Source organism: Oncorhynchus gorbuscha, linkage group LG17 (assembly GCF_021184085.1).
Source record: "Oncorhynchus gorbuscha isolate QuinsamMale2020 ecotype Even-year linkage group LG17, OgorEven_v1.0, whole genome shotgun sequence".
In the NCBI taxonomy this organism is placed as follows: domain Eukaryota; kingdom Metazoa; phylum Chordata; class Actinopteri; order Salmoniformes; family Salmonidae; genus Oncorhynchus; species Oncorhynchus gorbuscha.
Window position 1 is genome coordinate 8,114,222 of NC_060189.1, and position 22,782 is coordinate 8,137,003.

Sequence of the window (22,782 nt, forward strand, 5' to 3'; positions counted from 1 at the left end):
CGTTGTGTACGGTAGCGTGCATATCTGGAGGACTTAGTTGCACAGACACACGTTTTCCTAAGCCTACATCAGAAAAGGTATTTACACAAACATGTTTTTGTACATTCTCCTTTTCTTCTGTAGGCGTCACTTCGGTAATATCCTCGTTTTCTTTCTCAAACAGCTGCCGTACAATATTTATGGAGAAGAGAACACGATTCTTGAGACCAAAGGTGCACATAGAAAAACATATACTGTAACTAACTCTTAACACCAACATGAAACCCAATCCAGTGTGTCAAACTGAAGTGGCTGGCATGTCCTCAGCCACAGCTGTTATCCAGAGGACAGTTGTACACCGTGCCACTGCTCGTTAGAATCAGCAAGTGCACTGCTAGTATTTAAAAAGCTTGGGCGGCATACCGTATTCCCGGGGTATGTAGATACACACAGGTATTAAGTGTAACCAAAAATTCTTCAAGGCACTCAGATTTCAAACAGGAGTGATTATACACTATCATGATTCTGGTTTATAAAACGAACAAATACACACACAAAAAATGATGTTGTCTGAGGTAACTTGGAGATATCTTTGGCAATCTTGACACAACTCATGCAGAGGGAGATGACACGTTTCAGGTCATAGATAGATTTGGAGGAATCATCAGTTGTCCGATACATTATTTATATACAATGTTGTATCACTGGGGGATTAAAATACATATGTCAATATTTCAGGTCACGGTGTCATTTTACGTGAATGTGTAAAAATGTTTTCTCTCATATCTATCCACTTGCAGTGTGCATCTGGGTGTGTATGTTGCGAGTGTTTGGGGTTGACTGTGTGTGTGTGTGTGTGTGTGTGTGTGTGTGTGTGTGTGTGTGTGTGTGTGTGTGTGTGTGTGTGTGTGTGTGTGTGTGTGTGTGTGTGTGTGTGTGTGTGTGTGTGTGTGTGTGTGTGTGTGTGTGTGTGTGTGTGTGTGTGTGTGATTGAGTGTTGAGCATCTCTTTTATTGTATAATATGAGACCACTGAGCAATTAAAATTTGAGAACAAGTGTTATCTTTTACCACACACAGTTGAAGTCAGAAGTTTACACACACCTTAGCCAAATACATTTAAACACAGTTTTTCACAATTCCTGACATTTAATCCTAGTAAAAAGTCTTAGGTCAGTTAAGATCACCACTTTATTTAAAGAATGTGAAATGTCAGAATAATAGTAATAGTAGAGTGAATGATTTATTTCAGCTTTTATTTCTTTCATCACATTCCTAGTGGGTCAGAAGTGTACATACACTCAATTAGTATTTGGTAGCATTGTCTTTAAATTGTTTAACTTGGGTCAAACATTTCGGGTAGCCTTCCACAAGCTTCCTACAGTAAATTGGGTGAATTTTGGCCAATTCCTCCTGACAGAGTTGTTGTAACTGAGTCAGGTAGGTAGGCCTCCTTGCTGACACACGCTTTTTCAGTTCTGCCTACAAATTTTCTATTGAAATGAGATCAGGGCTTTGTGATGGCCACTCCAATATCTTGACTTTGTTGTCCTTAAGCCATTTTGCCAAAACTTTGGAATTATGCTTTGGGTCATTGTCCATTTGGATGACCTATTTGCGACCAAGCTTTAGCTGATGTCTTGAGATGTTGCTTGAATATATCCACATAATTTTCCTGCCCCCTAGATGATGCCATCTATTTTGTGAAGTTCACCAGTCCCTCCTGCTGCAAAGTTCACCCACAACATGATGCTGCCACCCCCGTGCTTCACGGTTGGGATGGTGTTCTTCGGCTTGCAAGCCTCCCCCTTTTTCCTCCAAACATAACGATGGTCATTATGGCCAAACTGTTCTATTTTTGTTTCATCAGACCAGAGGACATTTCCCCAAAAAGTATGATCTTTGTCCCCATGTGCAGTTGCAAACCGTAGTCTGGCTTTTTTATGGCAGTTTTAGAGCAGTGTCTTCTTCCTTGCTGAGAGGCCTTTCAGGTTATGTCGATATAGGACTTGTTTTACTGTGGATATAGATACTTTTGTACCTGTTTCCTCCAGCATCTTCACAAGGTCCTTTGCTGTTGTTCTGGGATTGAAGTACACTTTTCGCACCAAAGTATGTTCATCTCTTGGAGACAGAACGCGCCTCCTTCCTGAGCGGTATGACGGTTGCGTGGTCCCATGGTGTTTATACTTACTATTGTTTGTACAGAAGAACGTGGTACCTTCAGGTATTTGGAAATTGCTCCCAAGGATGAACCAGCTTGTGGAGGTCTACAATTGTTTTTCTGCAGTCTTGGTTGATTTCTTTTGATTTTCCCAAGATGTCAAGCAAAGAGGCACGGAGTTTGAAGGTAGGCCTAGAAATACAACCACAGGTACACCTCCAATTGACTCAAATGATGTCAATTAGCCTATCGGAAGCTTCTAAAGCCATGACATAATTTTCTGGAAATTTTCAAGCTGTTTAAAGGCACAGTCAACTTAGTGTATGTAAACTTCTGACCCACTGGAATTGTGATACAGTGAAATAATCTATCTGCAAACAATTGTTGGATAACTGATTCGTGTCAGGTACAAATCAGATGTCCTAACCGACTTGCCAAAACTATAGTTTGTTAACAAGAGATTGTGTGTTTGTGAACTTCTGACTAACTGTATTTTTATCACAATGTCCTCAGTGATTGTATAAATTGTAATTAGAGAGTTTAATAAAGCCTAAATACCACCATAACATGGATACAGCATAAACTCAAATTCCAGGCCTGTGGGTCACAAATAGGCCTAATGTGGCACGAGGGCAGGGAGTTTCAGACCTCTGACATGGAATATATAGAATACTCCTAAAAACAAGATAATAGGTGGAAAGCACTCTAGTGCTGCTATTTCCTTATCTCACCTGGGTGCAGAGGAAAACATGATTAGAGAATATAGGCTGGAAGCATCTAATTAGTGCAGAAGGTCAGTGAACTGCTGTGTTTGTTTGCTAGTCAGAGCAGCTCACCACCAGACTGTGTTCTGTTGTGTTTGTATGGGGGGGGGGTTGGCTGGCTGCGTGTGTGCAGACTTCACAGGCTAGGGCTGAGAGCTGACGGTTTGTAGCAGACGTGTATTTCAAAGGCTGGAACTAGAATAGACCCAGGCTAGGCTATTCAAGTTTGGAAGAGAGAGGACTCAAAACCTGGACAGTACCGTGTCTTGTGTTGCAGTGCTGCACTACAAGGACTTCCAACTGTGTTGAAGCTGGAGCAAAGCTCAGGCTGTAATTCTAATTCTGCAGCCTGTTGAAAGGAGTAGGACCTTTTTTGAACAGGTGTTTGCGGAGGACATTTTCAGTGCCTCTTTTCACTCCCTTCATAAGAAAGTATCAAAGAAAAAGGACGGATTGATACAAAAAAAAGGTAAATGATAGTGAAGGATAAAGAAATAATGTAGACATTAGACAATGATTGTGGAACCTTGTCTACAGAAACACCAGTGGTAACAGACAGGGAATTAAAGTCCACCCCTCCAACTACATACAAATTGCATTTAATTCAAAATCCTTTCCGTTTGTATTCTTAGCCGAAATCCTTGCTGGATGGCTCTTGATACTGTCTGCCGCCTCCCCCTCGGTGACAATGGCACTTTTTGATGACTAAGTTGAGGAGCTGAATGTTTTCTCATGTAATTATGCCTGGATCTCTGAATGTGTAATCATCACTGGTACAAATTCATCTCTGTCTTTGCTTTTGTAAATAAGAATGCTCTGTCAAATGTACTGACAGTGACCTATCTCATGATTCAGTATTTTCCTAACCAGTAGGGGTCCCTATTACCATATAAATATGTCAACATCTGGGAGGCCCTTACTGTGATACATTACATGATCAAAAGTATGTTGACTTCGAACATCTCATTCCAAAATCATGGGCGTTGAAAATTTTGAATTTGTTCTAAACTGACATGCCTAGTTAAAAAATGGTTTGATTAAAAAATGTAAACATTTAAAATATGGAGTTGGTCCCCCCTTTGCTGCCATAACAGCCTCCACTCTTCTGGAAAGGCTTTCCACTAGATGTTGGAACATTTCTGAGGGGACATTCAGCCACAAGAGCATTAGTGAGGTCGGGTACTGATATATTGGGCGATTAGGCCTGGCTCGCAGTCTGATTTTCAAATACATCCCAAAGGTGTTCTATGGGGTTCAGGTCAGGGCTCTATGCATGCCAGTGAAGTTCTTCCACACCAATTTCTACGAACAATTTCTGCATGGACCTCGCTTTGTGAACAGGGGAATTGTTATGCTGAAACAGGAAAGGGGCTTCCACAATTGTCACAAAGTTGGAAGCACAGAATCATCTACAATGTCATTAAATGCCGAAGCATTAAGGTTTCCCTTCATTGGAACTAAGGACCATAGCCCAAACCATGATAAAAAGCCCCAGACCAAAATTCCTCCACCACCAAACTTTACCGTTTGCACTATGCATTGGGGCAGGTAGCGTTCTCCTAAATAAAATAAAATGTATTTATATAGCCCTTCTTACATGAGCTGATATCTCAAAGTGCTGTACAGAAACCCAGCCTAAAACCCCAAACAGCAAGCAATGTAGGTGTAGAAGCACCCAGATGTGTCTGTCGGACTGCCAGAAGGTGAAGCGTAATTCATCACCCCAGAGAATGCATTTCCACTGCTCCAGAGTCCAATGGTGGTGAGCTTTACACCACTCCAGTCAACATTGCATGCTCTCTTGGCATTGCACATGGTGATCTTAGGCTTGTGTGCAGCTGCTCGACCATGGGAACCCAATTCATGATGTTCCCGACAAACAGTTCTTGTGCTGACGTTGCTTCCAGAGGCAGTTTGGAACTCAGTAGTGAGTGTTGCAACCGAGGACAGACAATTATTTAACTTATAATTCACTGTATTCCAGCGGGTCAGAAGTTTACAAACACTAAGTTGACTGTGCCTTTAAACAGCTTGGAAAATTCCAGAAAATTATGTCATGGTTTTAGAAGCTTCTGATAGGCTAATTGACATCATTTGAGTCAATTGGAGGTGTACCTGTGGATGTATTTCAACTCCTATCTTCAAACTCAGTGCCTCTTTGCTTGACATCATGGGAAAATCAAAAGAAATCAACCAAGACTGCAGAAAAAAATTGTAGACTGGTTCAAAAGTCTGGTTCATCCTTGGGAGCAATTTCCAAAAGCCTGAAGGTACCACGTTCGTCTGTACAAACAATAGTTGCGCATGTATAAACACCATGGGACCACGCAGCCATCATACCGTTCAGGAAGGAGACGCGTTCTGTCTCCTAGAGATGAACGTACTTTGGTGCGAAAAGTGCAAATCAATCCCAGAACAACAGCAAATAACCTTGTGAAGATGCTGGAGGAAACAGGTACAAAAGTATCTATATCCACAGTAAAATGAGTCCTATATGGACATAACCTAAAAGGCTGCTCAGCAAGGTAGAGGTCACTGCTCTAAAACCGCCATAAAAAAAAGCCAGACTACGGTTTGCAACTGCACATGGGGACAAACGTCGTACTTATTGGAGAAATGTCCTCTGGTCTGATGAAACAACAATAGAACCGTTTTGCTATAATGACCATCGTTATGTTTGTAGGACAAAGGGGGAGGCTTGCAAGCCGAAGAACACCATCCCAACCGTGAAGCACGGGGGTGGCAGCATCATGTTGTGGGGGTGCTTTGCTGCAGGAGGGACTGGTGAACTTCACAAAATAGATGGCTTCATGAGGCAGGAAAATTATGTGGATATATTGAAGCAACATCTCAAGACATCAGCTAAAGCTTGGTCGCAAATGGGTCATCCAAATGGACAATGACCCCAAGCATAATTCCAAAGTTGTGGCAAAATGGCTTAAGGACAACAAAGTCAAGATATTGGAGTGGCCATCACAAAGCCCTGACCTCAATCCCATAGAAAATATGTGGGCAGAACTGAAAAAGCGTGTGTCAGCAAGGAGACCTACAAACCTGACTCAGTTACACCAGCGGACCAAAATTCATGCAACTAATTGTGTGAAGCTTGTGGAAGGCTACCCAAAAACATTTGACCCAAGTTAAACAATTTAAAGGCAATGCTACCAAATACTAATTGAGTGCATGTAATCTTCTGACCCACTAGGAATGTGATGAAAGAAATCAAAACTGAAATAAACCACTCTCTCTACTATTATTCTGACATTTCACATTCTTAAAATATAGTGGTGATCCTAAGTGAGCTAAGCCAGGGGATTTTTACTAGGATTAAATGTCAGGAATTGTAAAAAAAACTGCATTTAAATGTATTTGGCAAAGGTGTATGTAAAATTCCGACTTCAACTGCACATCCTTATTGAAGAAAATCATTTCTCTACTGTACAATGCTGAGGGGCATTCTGTACACTATACAACAAAATACAATACAATATGCAGCCATATACATTAACACCATATAGAACTGCGAGCATACAAGGCCATGCTAGTCCCTACTGAAGAATATACAGTGCTGAAGGTCAAGTAGATTTTGTACAGTACAATTAACTCCAAATAGAGCATTGTGATCATACACTGTCCAGGCCGCCCAACTAGACAGAGAATGATTTCTGCTCACCACTGTATCTGATGGTTCGGTCTGTGGAGTCTCCTTCCCCGAAGCGTGTGATGGGGGTGAGGCGCACCAGGTAGGCCTCGGGCTTGATGAGCTCCGTCAGGTTGTGGGTGATCAGTTCGCCCTTGGCGATCGCTCCCTCCATGGGGATCTCTTGCTCCCACCACCTCGATTGGCCCGTCTAGACAACACATAGGAATATTTTATTGGAAAATCATTATAATCAATTCCAATGCTTATTTTTACAAGTGCACATAGGCCAAACTCGACACATTATAGTCACTTCCTACTGGTCCACGTTCTGAACTCAAGGTGAAAGGAAACTAATAGGATACATTTGAATGGAGGGCAACCATCACGACAGCCTCCACTTGGTTATATGATCTTCGTCCCATCTACCATAAAGTTAGCCGACTAAACAATGTCCTGTGTAATTGTGTGCTATTCTTTTGGTGCTGAAATCACTAGGGCTCCAGTCGCCGCTTAACTCCATCGTGTAATGTGGATTTGAGTTTAGCCGGCGACCATAAAGTTAAATCTGATTTAACCATAGACATTACAACCAGTAGAAAGTGATATCTACTGACGTCATCCACGTATTCCTATGAAAAGCTCCCGATGGCGCTTGAAGTATTTGAATTTGAAGCGAGACATATTGCTGAATGGGGCTGAAAGGCACCAGAGAGGAAGAGGAAGAGAGAGGCCCAACTCGGTGGAAAATCTGTTTCCCTCCAGTTGGTGGTGTTTTTTTGTTGTTTCGCCCACCATGCAAGGAGTTGTTGTATGGAGGTCAATGAGTGTCGAATTTGGTCCCAAAAACATTAGTGGCTTGTTTAATACTCGAGGTCGGAGTTGTCTCGGGATGGATATAGGGGCAGCAGGTAGTCTAGTGGTTAGAGTGCTGGGCCAGTAACCGAAAGGTTGGTGGATTGAATCCCCGAGCTGACAAGGTAAAAATGTGTTGTTCTGCCCCTGAACAAGACAGTTAACCCACCGTTCCTAGGCCGTCATTGTAAATAAGAATTTGTTCTTCATTGACTTGCCTAGTTAAATAAAAAAAGACATTAATGAAATGAGGCTAGTAGCATAGCATCTCTCTCTATTGAATACAGTCGGTTGATGTCAACAACCCTAATTGAATATTTAAAAAATTATTACAATAATGAGATGTATCCACCAATCCAAAGAAAGGACAGGTGGGAGCTAGATGGCCCGCTGTGTCGCTTTGTGGACAACGACTCCCGTTGTTTGGGTGGAGAGACAGGTATCTTGTCAGTATATCCATAATCCTTGACGGCCTAAGGATTATGGTGAAAGTGGCCATAAGGATCACGGTCAATGTAGTTGTTTTTATTGTGCCTGAGAGTCTCCTAGTAGCTTGCTGGCCCGTGATCGGTCTATGTCAGCACATGGTCCTGTGTGACGACAAATGTAACTTTAAACTAATTCACAGTGGGGATCGAACTGGATCATAATAAACTCATTTTAAAACCCAAAACGGACACCAATTATATACTGATCAAAAATATAAATGCAACATGCAACAATTTCAATGATTTTAATGAGTTACAGTTCATGTAAGGAAACTAGTCACCTTAAATAAATAAATTAGGCCCCAATCTATGGATTTTACATGACTGGGCAGGGGCACAGCCATAGGTGGGACAGGGCGGGAATAGTCCCACCCACTTCAGAGCCAGGTCCAGCCAATCAGAATTAGTTTCCCCCACAAAAGGGCTTTACACTCATCAGTGAAGAAGCCGGATGTAGAGATCCTGGGCTGGCGTGGTTACATGTGGTGTGCGGTTCTGAGGCCGGTTAGACATACTAGAAAATTATTTAAAATGACATTTGAGGCAACTTATGGTAGAGAAATTAACATTAAATTCTCTGGCAACTTGAGACATCTGTGGCATTGTGTTGTGTGACAAAACAGCTCCATTTTAGAGTGGCCTTATATTCTCCCCAGCACTGTGTAATAATCATGCTGCGTAATCAGCTTCTTCTTTCAGCAACTTACCTGGTAAAATAAGGGAAAAAAACATATATAAATTCACCGGTCAGTTGGAGGGATTATCCTGGCTCTCACTTAGCTGGGTGCTAATTTGCTCTCACTTAGCTGGATGCTAGTTTGCCCTCACTTGGCTGGATGCTAGATTGCCCTCACTTGGCTGGATGCTAGATTGCCCTCACTTGGCTGGATGCTAGATTGCCCTCACTTGGCTGGATGCTAGATTGCCCTCACTTGGCTGGATGCTAGTTTGCCCTCACTTGGCTGGATGCTAGTTTGCCCTCACTTGGCTGGATGCTAGATTGCCCTCACTTGGCTGGATGCTAGATTGCCCTCACTTGGCTGAATGCTAGATTGCCCTCACTTGGCTGGATGCTAGTTTGCCCTCAATTAGCTGGATGCTAGTTTGCTCTCATTTAGCTGGATGCTAGTTTTTCTTCAATTAGCTGGATGCTAGTTTGCCCTCACTTAGCTGGATGCTAGTTTGCCCTCACTTGGCTGGATGCTAGTTTTGCCTCAATTAGCTGGATGCTAGTTTGCCCTCACTTGGCTGAATGCTAGTTTGCCCTCACTTGGCTGGATGCTAGTTTGCCCTCACTTAGCTGGATGCTAGATTGCCCTCACTTGGCTGGATTGGATGCTAGTTTGCCCTCAATTAGCTGGATGCTAGTTTGCTCTCACTTAGCTGGATGCTAGTTTGCCCTCAATTAGCTGGATGCTAGTTTGCCCTCACTTAGCTGGATGCTATTTTGCCCTCACTTAGCTGGATGCTAGTTTGCCCTCACTTGGCTGGATGCTAGTTTGCCCTCACTTGGCTGGATGCTAGTTTGCCCTCAATTAGCTGAATGCTAGTTTGCTCTCACTTAGCTGGATGCTAGTTCGTCCTCAATTAGCTGGATGCTAGTTTGCCCTCAATTAGCTGGATGCTAGTTTTCCCTCAATTAGCTGGATGCTAGTTTGCCCTCACTTGGCTGAATGCTAGTTTGCCCTCACTTGGCTGGATGCTAGTTTGCCCTCACTTGGCTGGATGCTAGTTTGCCCTCACTTGGCTGGATGCTAGTTTGCCCTCACTTAGCTGGATGCTAGTTTGCTCTCACTTAGCTGGATGCTAGTTTGTCCTCAATTACCTGGATGCTAGTTAGCCCTCAATTAGCTGGATGCTAGTTTTCCCTCAATTAGCTGGATGCTAGTTTGCCCTCACTTGGCTGAATGCTAGTTTGCCCTCACTTGGCTGGATGCTAGTTTGCCCTCACTTGGCTGGATGCTAGTTTGCCCTCACTTGGCTGGATGCTAGTTTGCCCTCACTTAGCTGGATGCTAGTTTGCTCTCACTTAGCTGGATGCTAGTTTGTCCTCAATTAGCTGGATGCTAGTTAGCCCTCAATTAGCTGGATGCTAGTTTTCCCTCAATTAGCTGGATGCTAGTTTGCCCTCACTTGGCTGAATGCTAGTTTGCCCTCACTTGGCTGGATGCTAGTTTGCCCTCACTTGGCTGGATGCTAGTTTGCCCTCACTTGGCTGGATGCTAGTTTGCCCTCACTTAGCTGGATGCTAGATTGCCCTCACTTGGCTGGATGCTAGTTTGCTCTCACTTAGCTGGATGCTAGTTTGCCCTCAATTAGCTGGATGCTAGTTTGCCCTCAATTAGCTGGATGCTATTTTGCCCTCACTTAGCTGGATGCTAGTTTGCCCTCACTTGGCTGGATGCTAGTTTGCTCTCACTTGGCTGGATGCTAGTTTGCCCTCAATTAGCTGAATGCTAGTTTGCTCTCACTTAGCTAGATGCTAGTTCGTCCTCAATTAGCTGGATGCTAGTTTGCCCTCAATTAGCTGGATGCTAGTTTTCCCTCAATTAGCTGGATGCTAGTTTGCCCTCACTTGGCTGAATGCTAGTTTGCCCTCACTTGGCTGGATGCTAGTTTGCCCTCACTTGGCTGGATGCTAGTTTGCCCTCACTTGGCTGGATGCTAGTTTGCCCTCACTTAGCTGGATGCTAGATTGCCCTCACTTGGCTGGATGCTAGTTTGCCCTCAATTAGCTGGATGCTAGTTTGTGTGATTCTGGAGTAATGACAGATGAAGGCAACCCCTAGAGAGACTGGGGCTATGTCCTGATTATCCACTATTCTCCCTAAGTATGCACCTGTTCACTTCCAGTCATGGATTGACAAAATGGTGGAAATTCCCCCAACATTTACACCAACCTAATATTTTTTAATTCATGACTGGATGTGGACATTTAGGGAGAAGGGTGGAGAATCAGGAGGCAGCCTGGGAGTCCTCACACGGCCTCTTTCCCTCCTTTAAACCCCCCTCGAGCCCAGGTGTCAGAGTAGTGAACTCCCCATCCAGCCCAGGTTTACAATGTCTCAGAGTAGTGAACTCCCCATCCAGCCCAGGTTTACAATGTCTCAGAGTAGTGAACTCCCCATCCAGCCCAGGTTTACAATGTCTCAGAGTAGTGAACTCTCCATCCAGCCCAGGTTTACAATGTCTCAGAGTAGTGAACTCTCCATCCAGCCCAGGTTTACAATGTCTCACAGTAGTGAACTCACCATCCAGCCCAGGTTTACAATGTCTCAGAGTAGTGAACTCCCCATCCAGCCCAGGTTTACAATGTCTCACAGTAGTGAACTCCCCATCCAGCCCAGGTTTACAATGTCTCACAGTAGTGAACTCACCATCCAGCCCAGGTTTACAATGTCTCAGAGTAGTGAACTCCCCATCCAGCCCAGGTTTACAATGTCTCACAGTAGTGAACTCCCCATCCAGCCCAGGTTTACAATGTCTCACAGTAGTGAACACCACATCCATTTCTGATTTACAATGTAGAGAATCACCGCATGGTGAGGGGGTTACACATTTTACACTAAGCACCAACGTCCTCCAGAACAGCTGCCTGTGTTGTCGCGGGGAACACATCTTTATGGAAGACGTTACGAGTTCCATCAGCCTGACTGACAGTCGTAAGTGGCATCGTGACATTTCTTTGAGCAGTTGTAAACTGTGGTTTTTACCAGATAGATTTACTTCATTGGGCTGGAAGGAAGTTAACTGAATTTTACACAGGATAAGTGTCCACTTCAATTTATGGCCATTTTTCTTGTCTTTCATATTTTGTTGTTATAGTAACAGACAGGTTAAATTAGAGGGTGGGACAGAGGTAGGGGAGTGCAGACAGAAAAGACAGGACTGGGGATCAAATCCCCCCGCCTGCAAGGCATCATGGGTAGCGCAGAGCTGGCAGTCGCTAGACCAGACCAATGCTGTTTGAGCAGATTCTGTCATACCTGTACACTCTGTTGTACAGTGCCGTCTATCACTACGGATTTTCATTTCAGTCTTTCTTACAAATAAAACAGCCTGCCTAGAAATCTATTGTGAAACTTCATAATGAATTGTCTCTTTCATTGTGACCTACTGTTTTCGATCAATCACAAATGACACCTTCTCATCCTAATGAATAGTACTTCGGGCAGACATAAACAAAGACATTAACAAATGCATTTGAATACCGCAAGCACAGACGTGTGTATGGATGCGCGCGCACACACACACACACACACACACACACACACACACACACACACACACACACACACACACACACACACACACACACACACACACACACACACACACACACACACACACACACACACACACACACACACACACACACACACACACACACACACACACACAAACTAGAGCTGCTATGACAATAGACTAGAAGATAGGCAATCTGTTCATGAATAGGTGACAGTTATGGAGTTGTCATACATGCGGGAAGAGCAGACACCTTGTTGGAGCTGAGGTGCCACCGTGCTGGAAGCATTGAGATCAAATCAAATCAAATCAAATTTATTTATATAGCCCTTCGTACATCAGCTGATATCTCAAAGTGCTGTACAGAAACCCAGCCTAAAACCCCAAACAGCAAACAATGCAGGTGTAAAAGATGAGATAAGATGCTCTAGCTCTTCGAATCTCCCATTAACTTCTCACATGCATAGCAAACAGGTTGAAGACAGAGACATGCATCTTCAAATCAAATATTAAAGGAATCATTTAAGTAATCATTTAAGCCATGTGTATGTTTTAATGTAAATATTAAAGGAATCATTTAAGTAATCATTTAAGCCATGTGTATGTTTTAATGTAAATATTAAAGGAATCATTTACAGTGTGTATGTTTTAATGTAAATATTACAGGAATCATTTAAAGTGTGTATGTTTTAATGTAAATATTAAAGGAATCATTTAAAGAGTGTATGTTTTAATGTAAATATTAAAGGAATCATTAAAGGAATCATTTAAAGCGTGTATGTTTTAATGTAAAAAGCTTTCTTAATTCCCTTGTTGGTTTCTTAGTCACACGGTTCCTCTAGAACCAGCTAAGCATGTCAAATTAAACGCACCACCACATAACTCCCTCGGTCTTCAGGTACTTAGAAAAATAAACACCAGTGCACTAGTCAAAAGGGATTAGCCTCAAAATATAACAATAGGCTGAATATGAGTACAATACAATATCTAGCTTTTAGAGAGGCCCAATGTTTTAAAGTATAAAGCAATGGACTGTACTATTGCCTTGCTTGCCAGATGTATTGTGTTAGAGACAGTTGAGGACAAACATTATAAATTAACATCAAACACAACTATATTATATCACAAAAATAATCAACCGTCCTGCTGTTCACATCATTATTAGTACATCTGAGTTCTATGAACTGTACATTTCGTCAAACAAACCGTGAACGGCTCAAAAATAAAATCATTTCAGTTATCATTCTTTATTGAACATCTATATTCATATCCCGTCACTCAAAATGACAAAGAGTGACTATTTTTCAATGCATCATCAGTAATAACTCATAACACCATCTCAATGAATTGTCTTTCCATGCCAGAGATGCAACAAAACTTGGTTATGTGGCCAACCCCCGAGCATTGTTGTGCGGCTAATCACTGTTGATCTTGGCTACGACAATTGGCACGCTCGCCATTTTCCCAGGGTGCCAAGGCCCACGTTGTCTCATGTGACAGCTGAGTGAGTCACAGTGGGCCTGGCAGCTGACAAATAGAAGATGACTGGTCAAACCCAGAATTCAACCAATGGAGAGTGGAGCTGGTGGGAAGTGAGCGGGGGAACCTGTGAGGCCCACTTTCTCACCTGCACGTCCCTGCTACCCAGCTAATGACATCTACATCTATTGCCTCGGCTAGCTTCCTAATTCCACATCTGCAGTTCTTACAAGGACATCTTTTTCTTACCAGGACATCTTTTTCTTAAAGAGACATCTTTTTCTTAAAGGGACATGTTTTTCTTAAAGGGACATGTTTTTCTTAAAGGGACATATTCTTTTTTACCAGGACATGTTTTTCTTAAAGGGACATATTTTTCTTACCAGGACATGTTTTTCTTAAAGGGACATATTTTTTTTTTACCAGGACATGTTTTTCTTAAAGGGACATATTTTTCTTACCAGGACATGTTTTTCTTAAAGGGACATATTTTTCTTACCAGGACATGTTTTTCTTAAAGGGACATATTTTTCTTACCAGGACATGTTTTTCTTAAAGGGACATATTTTTCTTACCAGGACATGTTTTTCTTAAAGGGACATATTTTTCTTACCAGGACATGTTTTTCTTAAAGGGACATATTTTTCTTACCAGGACATGTTTTTCTTAAAGGGACATATTTTTCTTACCAGGACATGTTTTTCTTAAAGGGACATATTTTTCTTAAAGGGACATATTTTTTTGTTGCCTGCTCTTTTATCCACATGGAGTTTAAGCCGTAGAGATGTACAATACTACAGTATGTGTTCTAAGAATGTATCTATGGTTTCAGCATGAAACCAAGGCTGGAATGTTATAGAGAAAGGATGTATGATCATTATGAGAGGATAACCAGACATTATAAGGGGTCATACAGTACATGCGTGTCACAAGTCTTATAACAGCATCCCAATGCATTATACCTGCAGGAAAGTAAAGGGTTACCAATTATGCCTACATATACTGTAGGCATAGGCCTGTGTCACTCAAGAGACAAAACTCAGTTGTAGTGTAAATGGCATTAGCGTGTACTTTACTAACACCCCTAACATCTAAAAGAGCACTACACTGCTCTTCCGCTCCAGTTTAGGTCCCATGTCGCTGAGATGTTAGGAAGTTATCAGCTCAGTCTGCCGTTCAAACACTTCACCCCCAGAAGCACAAGGGACCGTCGACCTAATCTGAGACAGCACTTGACTTTAAACACATCCTCCAGCATGAGCACGACCTTTGGCATCCTCCTTCTGATACCTCCTCCTCACTCCTCTAGCCTCCTCCTGCCTGCTCCTCCAGTCTCTTCCTGCCTCCAATTGCCACCTCCTGCCTCCTCCAGCTTCCTCCTTCCTGCCTCCTCCTACCCCACCTTCTCCTCGTGCCTCCTCCTGTCTACCCCTACTTCCAACATCATCTTCCTGTCTCCTCCTGCCTCTTCCAACCGCCTCCATTTCCTCCCTGCTTCCAACAACATCCTCCTGGATCCACCTGTTTCCTCCTGTCTCCCCGTGCTTCCAGCAGCCTCCACCTGTTTCTTCCAACCTCCTCCAGCGTCCTCCATTTCCCCCCTGCTTCCAACAACATCCTCCTGGCTCCACCTGTTTCCTCCTGTCTCCCCCTGCTTCCAACAGCCTCCACCTGTCTCTTCCAACCTCCTCCAGCCTCCTCCATTTTCCCCCTGCTTCCAACAACATTCTCCTGGCTCCACCTGTTTCCTCCCGTCTCTCCCTGCTTCCAACAGCCTCCACCTGTCTCTTCCAACCTCCTATAGCCTCATCCAGCCCCCTCCAGTCTCCTCCTATCCCACCAGCCTCCTCCTGCCTCCTCCAGCCTCCACCTGTCTCTTCCAACCTCCTCCAGTCTCCTCCTATCCCACCAGCCTCCTTCTGCCTCCTCCAGCCTCCACCTGTCTCTTCCAACCTCCTCTATCCTCATCCAGCCTCCTCCAGTCTCCTCCTATCCCACCAGCCTCCTCCAGCCTCCACCTGTCTCTTCCAACCTCCTCTAGCCTCCTCCAGTCTCCTCCTATCCCACCAGCCTCCTCCTGCCTCCACCAGCCTCCTCCTGCCTCCACCAGCCTCCTCCTGCCTCCTCCATTCTCCTCCTATCCCACCAGCCTCCTCTTGCCTCCTCCAGTCTCCTCCTGCCTCCTCCAGTCTCCTCCAGTCTCCTCCTGCCTCCACCAGCCTCCTCCAGTCTCCTCCAGCCACCACCTGTCTCATCCAGCCTCCTCTAGCCTCATCCAGCCTCCTCCAGTCTCCTCCTGCCTCCACCAGCCTCCTCCAGCCTCCTCCTGCCTCCACCAGCCTGACATTTCATTTCCTACAACGCTGACCTTTATATTCAAACATCAGCGGCAGGGGAATACATATGCCTGTTGTGTTCATCCTCTCCAGTGTGTATGGCAGAGACTCAGACACAGCCATAAAATTGGGCGAATTAAATTGTAAAAGCGCAGATGTTATTTGGCTTGTTTTGAAGATTTACCTGCAATGTGGGCAGAGAAGGTAACAGCCATTCATTTTCCATGTCATGTTCATTCACACTGTTACGTTATGATGGTCATATTATGATCGTAATCGGACTCAATGCTATGTCCTCAATACAAATGCACCCACCTTTCACCATTTACTGCTTAGAGATGCTGAGAGAGAGTAGATCATACTGATCATGTCAGGTATGGTTATATACACAGTCAGACAAAATGCCATGTCATCCACCAAACCGGTGGATTGTACGGCACCAGTCAAAAGTTTGAACACACCTACTGTACTCATTCAAGGGTTTTTCTTTATTTGTACTATTTTCTACATTGTAGAATAATAGTGAAGACATTAAAACTATGAAATAACACATATGGAATCATGGAGTAACCAAAAAAGTCTTTAAAAATGTCAAATATATTTTATATCCTTCAAAGTAGCCACCCTTTGCAGTTCAGTTGTGTTGTGTCAAGGTAGGTGTGGTATACAGAAGATAGCCCTATTTGGGAAAATACCAAGTCCATATTATGGCAAGAACTTTAACATGACTTTAATCCATGAAGGTCAGTCAATCCAGAAAATGTCAAGAACTTTGAAAGTTTCTTTAAGTGCAGTCCCAAAAACCATCAAGCGCTATGATGAAACTGTCTATCATGAGGACCGCCGCAGAAAAGGAAGACCCAGAGTTCCCTCTAATGCAGAGGATAAGTTCATTAGAGTTAACTTCAACTCAGATTGCAGCCCAATAAATGCTTCACATAGTTCAAGTAACAGACACATCTCAACATCAACTGTTCAGAGGAGACTGCGTGAATCAGGCTTTCAAGGTCGAATTTGTCACGCCTTGGTCTTAGTATTTTGTGTTTTCTTTAATTATTTGTTCAGGCCAGGGTGTGACATGGGGTTATTGTATTGTCTTATTGGGGTTTTTGTAGGCATTGGGATTGTGGTTGAATAGGGGTGTGTCTAGTATAGGCTTGGCTGCCTGAGGCGGTTCTCAATCAGAGTCAGGTGATTCTTGTTGTCTCTGATGGGGAACCGTATTTAGGTAGCCTGGGTTTCACTGTGTATTTCGTGGGTGATTGTTCCTGTCTCTGTGTAGTGTTCACCAGATAGGCTGTAATAGGTTTCACCTTCCATTTGTTGTTTTCTTATTTGTATAGTTATTTCATGTGTCACTTTCTTCATTAAAGTCATGAGTAACCACTACGCTGCATTTCGGTCCGACTCTCTTTCTACAAACGAAGAACGCCGTTACAGAATTGCTGCAAAGAAACCACTAAGGATGCCAATAAGAAGAAGACTTGATTGGGCCAAGAAACATTAGCAATGGACATTAAAAAGGTGGAAATCTATCCTTTGATCTGATGATTCCAGATGTGAGATTTTTGGTTCCAACCGCCGTGTCTTTGTGAGACGCAGAGTGGATGAACGGATGATCTCCACATGTGTGGTTTCCACTGTGAAGCATAGAGGAGGTGGTGTGATGGTGTGGGGCTGCTTTACTAGTGACACTGTCAGTGATTTATTTAGAATTCAAGGCACACTTAACCAGCATGGCTACCACAGCATTCTGCAGGGATACACAATCCCATCTGGTTTGTGTTTAGTGGGACTATCATTTGATTTTCAACAGAAAAATGTCCCAACACACCTCCAGGCTGTGTAAGGGCTATTTGACCAAGAAGGAGAGTGATGGAGTGCTGCATCAGATGACCTGGCCTTCACAATCACCTGACCTCAACCCAAAATTGAGATGGTTTGGGATGAGTTGGATCGTAGAGTGAATGAAAAGCAGCCAACAAGCTCTCAGCATATATGGGAACTCCTTCAAGACTGTTGGAAAAGCATTTCAGGTGAAGCTGTTTGAGAGAATGCCAAGAGTGTGCAGAGCTGTCATCAAGGCAAAGGGTGGCTACTTTGAAGAATCTAACATATAAAATAGATTTTGATTTGCTTTACTCTTTGTTATTTAATAGTTTTTATGCCTTCACTATTATCCTACAATGTAGAAAATGGTTAAAAAAAATAAAGAAAAACACTTGAATAAATAAAAATGTCCAAACTTTTAACTGACACGGAGATTAGGTAGCCTCATGGTTAGAGCATTGGGCCAGTAACCAAAAGGTTGCTTGTTCGCATCCCGGGGCTGACAAGGTAAAAATCTGCTCCTGAGCCAGGCAGCATTCCCCGGGTGCCGTGGATGTCAATTAAGGTAGAATTTCAGAGGGGTTGCTTTAAATGCGGAAGTCACATTTCAGTTGAATACATTCATTTGGACAACTGACTAGGGATCCCCCTTTTATTGTACATGTATGTCTTTTTCTATTTTTATGTGTGCTTGTTTATAAATAGTCAAATTAATAAGCTAAACTATTCCCTCACATTCTGCTCTGTCCCTTTTGTAAATCTGCTAAGCAATGTATGTTGCCTGTTGGAGGTAAAACTGTGTTGCCATGGCAACGAGCCTCACTTCTCATTCATGCCATCATCATGCCAAATCCTGTTGTAGAAAGGAGGATAGAGGGAGAGAATAGAAGAGAGAAAGAGACAGAGGAAGAAAGAGGGAAGAGAGAGAGACTGAGAGAAATAGAGAGAGTGAGAAAGAGAAAGAAAGAGAGAATAACAGATAAAAGGGTAGAGAACCAGAACAAGAATGAGAGAGAAAGACAGAAGAGAGAAAGCGGGAGAGAGAAAGACAGAAGAGAGAAAGCGGGAGAGAGAAAGACAGAAGAGAGAAAGCGGGAGAGAGAGAAGAGACGAGAGAAAGAGAGAAAAACAGATAGAAAGGGAGAGGGAGATAGAGAGAGAAGGAGAGAGAGAAGAGAGATTCCTTCTCATGGATTCCTCCTCATCCTCTTGTCTCTCACTTTCCTCCTCTGCGATTCATCAGGATACAGCAGCTCATCCTCAAATCCACTGGAGGCCAGGGGGAAATCATTTACTCTGAGTAAATAATAATCTGGGGAGAATTCAATCCAAGGCCTCTCTCTCGGACGCAGCAAACACACCACTAAATAATTCAAACAGCACCAATTAGCCTTGAGTTAGTTCTAATCCGTTTGACCAATACTCAATTTTTTTCCTCCTTCACGCGAATACTGACATGACGGCGAATGTACAGTCAATCTGTGATGATGAAACAGAATGTATAGTCAAGTCTGTGATGATGATGAAGGCTGATAATGGTGAGGCTGACGACTAAGCTGTGAGCACTCGAAGGCCAAGGCGAGGAAACACCGGGTGACTTGGCCGTTGCATTTCTCCTCGATGCTGTGTCAGGACGTATAGACACAGAGTCCTCCTGTCTTTTATGCCGAAAGCTTGTTGCGGTAGTAGGGTTGTCGGTAGCAGGGTTGTCGGTAGTAGGGTAGTAGGGTTGTCAGCAGTAGGGTGGTCGGCAGTAGAGTTGTCGGCAGTAGAGTTGTCAATATTAGGGTTGTCAATATTAGGGTTGTCGGCAGTAGGGTTGTTGGGCAGCAGGGTTGTCGGCAGTAGGGTTGTTGGGCAGCAGGGTTGTCGGGCAGCAGGGTTGTCGGGCAGCAGGGTTGTCGGGCAGCAGGGTTGTCAGGCAGCAGGGTTGTCAGGCAGCAGGGTTGTCGGCAGTAGGGTTTTGTCGGGCAGCAGGGTTGTCGGGCAGCAGGGTTGTCGGGCAGTAGGGTTTTGTCGGCAGTAGGGTTTTGTCGGCAGTAGGGTTTTGTCGGGAGCAGGGTTGTCGGGCAGCAGGGTTGTCGGCAGTAGGGTTTTGTCGGCAGTAGGGTTTTGTCGGCAGTAGGGTTTTATCGGCAGTAGGGTTTTGTCGGGAGCAGGGTTGTCAGGCAGTAGGGTTTTGTCAGCAGTAGGGTTTTGTCGGCAGTAGAGTTGTCGGCAGTAGGGTTTTGTTGGCAGCAGGGTTGTCGGGCAGCAGGGTTGTCGGGCAGTAGGGTTTTGTCGGGAGTAGGGTTTTGTCGGCAGTAGAGTTGTCGGCAGTAGGGTTTTGTTGGCAGCAGGGTTGTTGGGTAGCAGGGTTGTTGGCAGTAGGGTTTTGTCGGCAGTAGGGTTTTGTCGGCAGTAGAGTTTTGTCGGCAGTAGAGTTTTGTCGGCAGTAGAGTTTTGTCGGCAGTAGGGTTGTGATTTTCCTGTGTTTTATACATATGTCCACACCATGAGGTTGGAATAATACTGTGAAATGTTGAAAATTATGATAACACCCTTTTAGTGTAAGAGCTGTTTGAAAAGACGGCCTGAAATTTCAACTTGTTTTGGGGTTTTGGACCGCCTGGCGACATAACCAGGAGGTATAAGTTAGTAGACCAATAACCAAGAGAGTTTTCTCTCTGCCAATAACAGCTCGTTTTCAGGTTACATATCCCTCCCATTAGGCTCCTACAATTAGGCCCCTCACTCAGACCACTACTAGACAGTCTTATCAAAATTCTTGCTTAAGTATATATATTTAGCTAATAAGATATTCTTGACCATTTTAATAGAAAACAATCACAGTAAGGTACTTAAGGAAAAGCAGCAAAACAAGTGCTCAGCATATGTGGGAACTCCTTTAAGATTGTTGGAAAAGCATTCCAGGTTGAAAGGTTACTGGTTGAGAGAATGCCAAGAGCTTGCAAAGGCAAAGGGTGGCTACTTTGAAGAATCTCAAAGATGAAATATATTTGGATTTGTTTAAAACTTTTTGGGTTACTACATGATTCCATATGTGTTATTTCATAGTTTTGATGTCTTCACTATTCTACAATGTAATTACTTATGTGAACATATTGTAATAGGCAATGTAACCCTATTATGTACGTCAAGGACAAGAAAAGCGGTTTGTGGCATGGATATTTTACGAGCACTTCTAACTCTAACAGGGGGAGTGAATGTTGTAAAGGGGAGTGTGAATTAGTTGTCACACATTGCCTTGTTAACATGCTAGATGAATTGCAGGTACTTAACGAGAGAACGACCGCCTCGACTATTATACTTAGCAGGACGTCACGATGTGTGAAGTCGAGGCGAAGTCCGCTGAGCTGTCAAGAGTTTAATACGCTGTTAACAGCCATGTGTCAAATATCAGCCTGGGTGAGATTCTGAGAATGGGGTGTTGGGAAGGAGGGAAATAGGGAGAGAGAGGAGAGAGGAGGAGAGAGAGAGATGGAAGAGAAGTCACCATTGATGAAATTAAGCGGATAAACAGTATGGGGGCACGGGAATCAGAGGCGTATATGGGGTGCACGATTAGATAAGGGCATCCTGCTTGGTCGCCCGATCGGAAACAGCCAACATTAGGACACCGCGGGGGCTCCCATCCTATCATCAGCAGGAGTGAGGGGCGGAACGGGGCTACACCTCTGGGCCCCCTAACTAAAAGAGAGGGAGCATGGAGAGAGAGCGTGACGGAGGAAGTTATCCCCCTACCTCCTTCCTCCTCACCGTCTCTCCCTCCCTTTCTTCCTCAGAATGACTGAACGGGATGCTACTTCCTACTTGCTGTAACACTGGGGCCATATAATTGCAACCCTTCTAGGTAGCCTGGGATGATCCCCCGAACCCCCAAATGGCTTGACCCATCTGGTATCTGATCCGCTTCTGTTATCAACGATGAGAACGGAAGATAGAGATACATAGGCTTAGTTAGCCCGGTCTCTGCCAACGCCAAATCCCCCCCAGCTGAAGTGACTCTGTTATTGGTCAGCTAATAACTAGAAGAATGAATCAGCATGTCCTTGGACCACTGCGTATAATAATGGCAGCGTCTCATCATCGAGGTAGCTATACTGTATGATTTCCTCACTACGTAAAGTGTCTTGTGTCCGTGATGCCAAAGCCATGATGTTGGAATGGTGGAAGTGATTAAAAAGTGAAAGGAGAGTTTCATTTTTCATCAAAACAACGCTATTAAACGACACACAAAATCACGACAGAATAATAGCAGACCGATTCTGCTCAAACAACAGGACTTGTTATCTGTCATTTTGGCAAATTATTGGATTTACACGCACACACACACACACACACACACACACACACACACACACACACACACACACACACACACACACACACACACACACACACACACACACACACACACACACACACACACACACACACACACACACACACACACACACACATATATACAACACAACACACACACACACACACACACACACACACACACACACACACACACACACACACACACACACACACACACACACACACACACACACACACACACACACACACACACACACACACACACACACACACACACACACACACACTAGGAGAGTGAATTTAACTCTGCAGTCAGTCCAGTCTGCCCTTAGGAGGGTTAAGTTAAACCCCATGCAGGCTGTTGTCCTGGAAATGTCATGTGTGAGCCACTAAACAGAAGAGAGAGAGAGAGCTATAGCAGAGAGAGCGAGAGAGGTAGAGGGGAATCGGAGAGAGAGAGCAATAGTAGAGAGAGAGAGAGAGAGAGAGAGAGAGAGAGAGAGAGAGAGAGAGAGAGAGAGAGAGAGAGAGAGAGAGAGAGAGAGAGAGAGAGAGAGAGAGAGAGAGAGAGAGAGAGAGAGAGAGAGCGAGAGAGGTAGAGGGGAATCGGAGAGTGAGAGCAATAGTAGAGAGAGAGAGAGAGAGAGAGAGAGAGAGAGAGAGAGAGAGAGAGA

General features: G+C 44.0%; 1 protein-coding gene across 1 annotated transcript in view; it reads right to left on the reverse strand.

Annotated features, from left to right (window-relative positions):
- mdga2a (MAM domain containing glycosylphosphatidylinositol anchor 2a) overlaps positions 1–22,782 on the reverse strand; it is a 205,828-nt gene that overhangs the window by 22,265 nt on the left and 160,781 nt on the right. Inside the window, exon 11 of the mRNA XM_046309248.1 lies at positions 6,580–6,757. Coding sequence (XP_046165204.1) covers positions 6,580–6,757 — 178 coding nt within the window. The remainder of the gene's footprint in view (positions 1–6,579; positions 6,758–22,782) is intronic.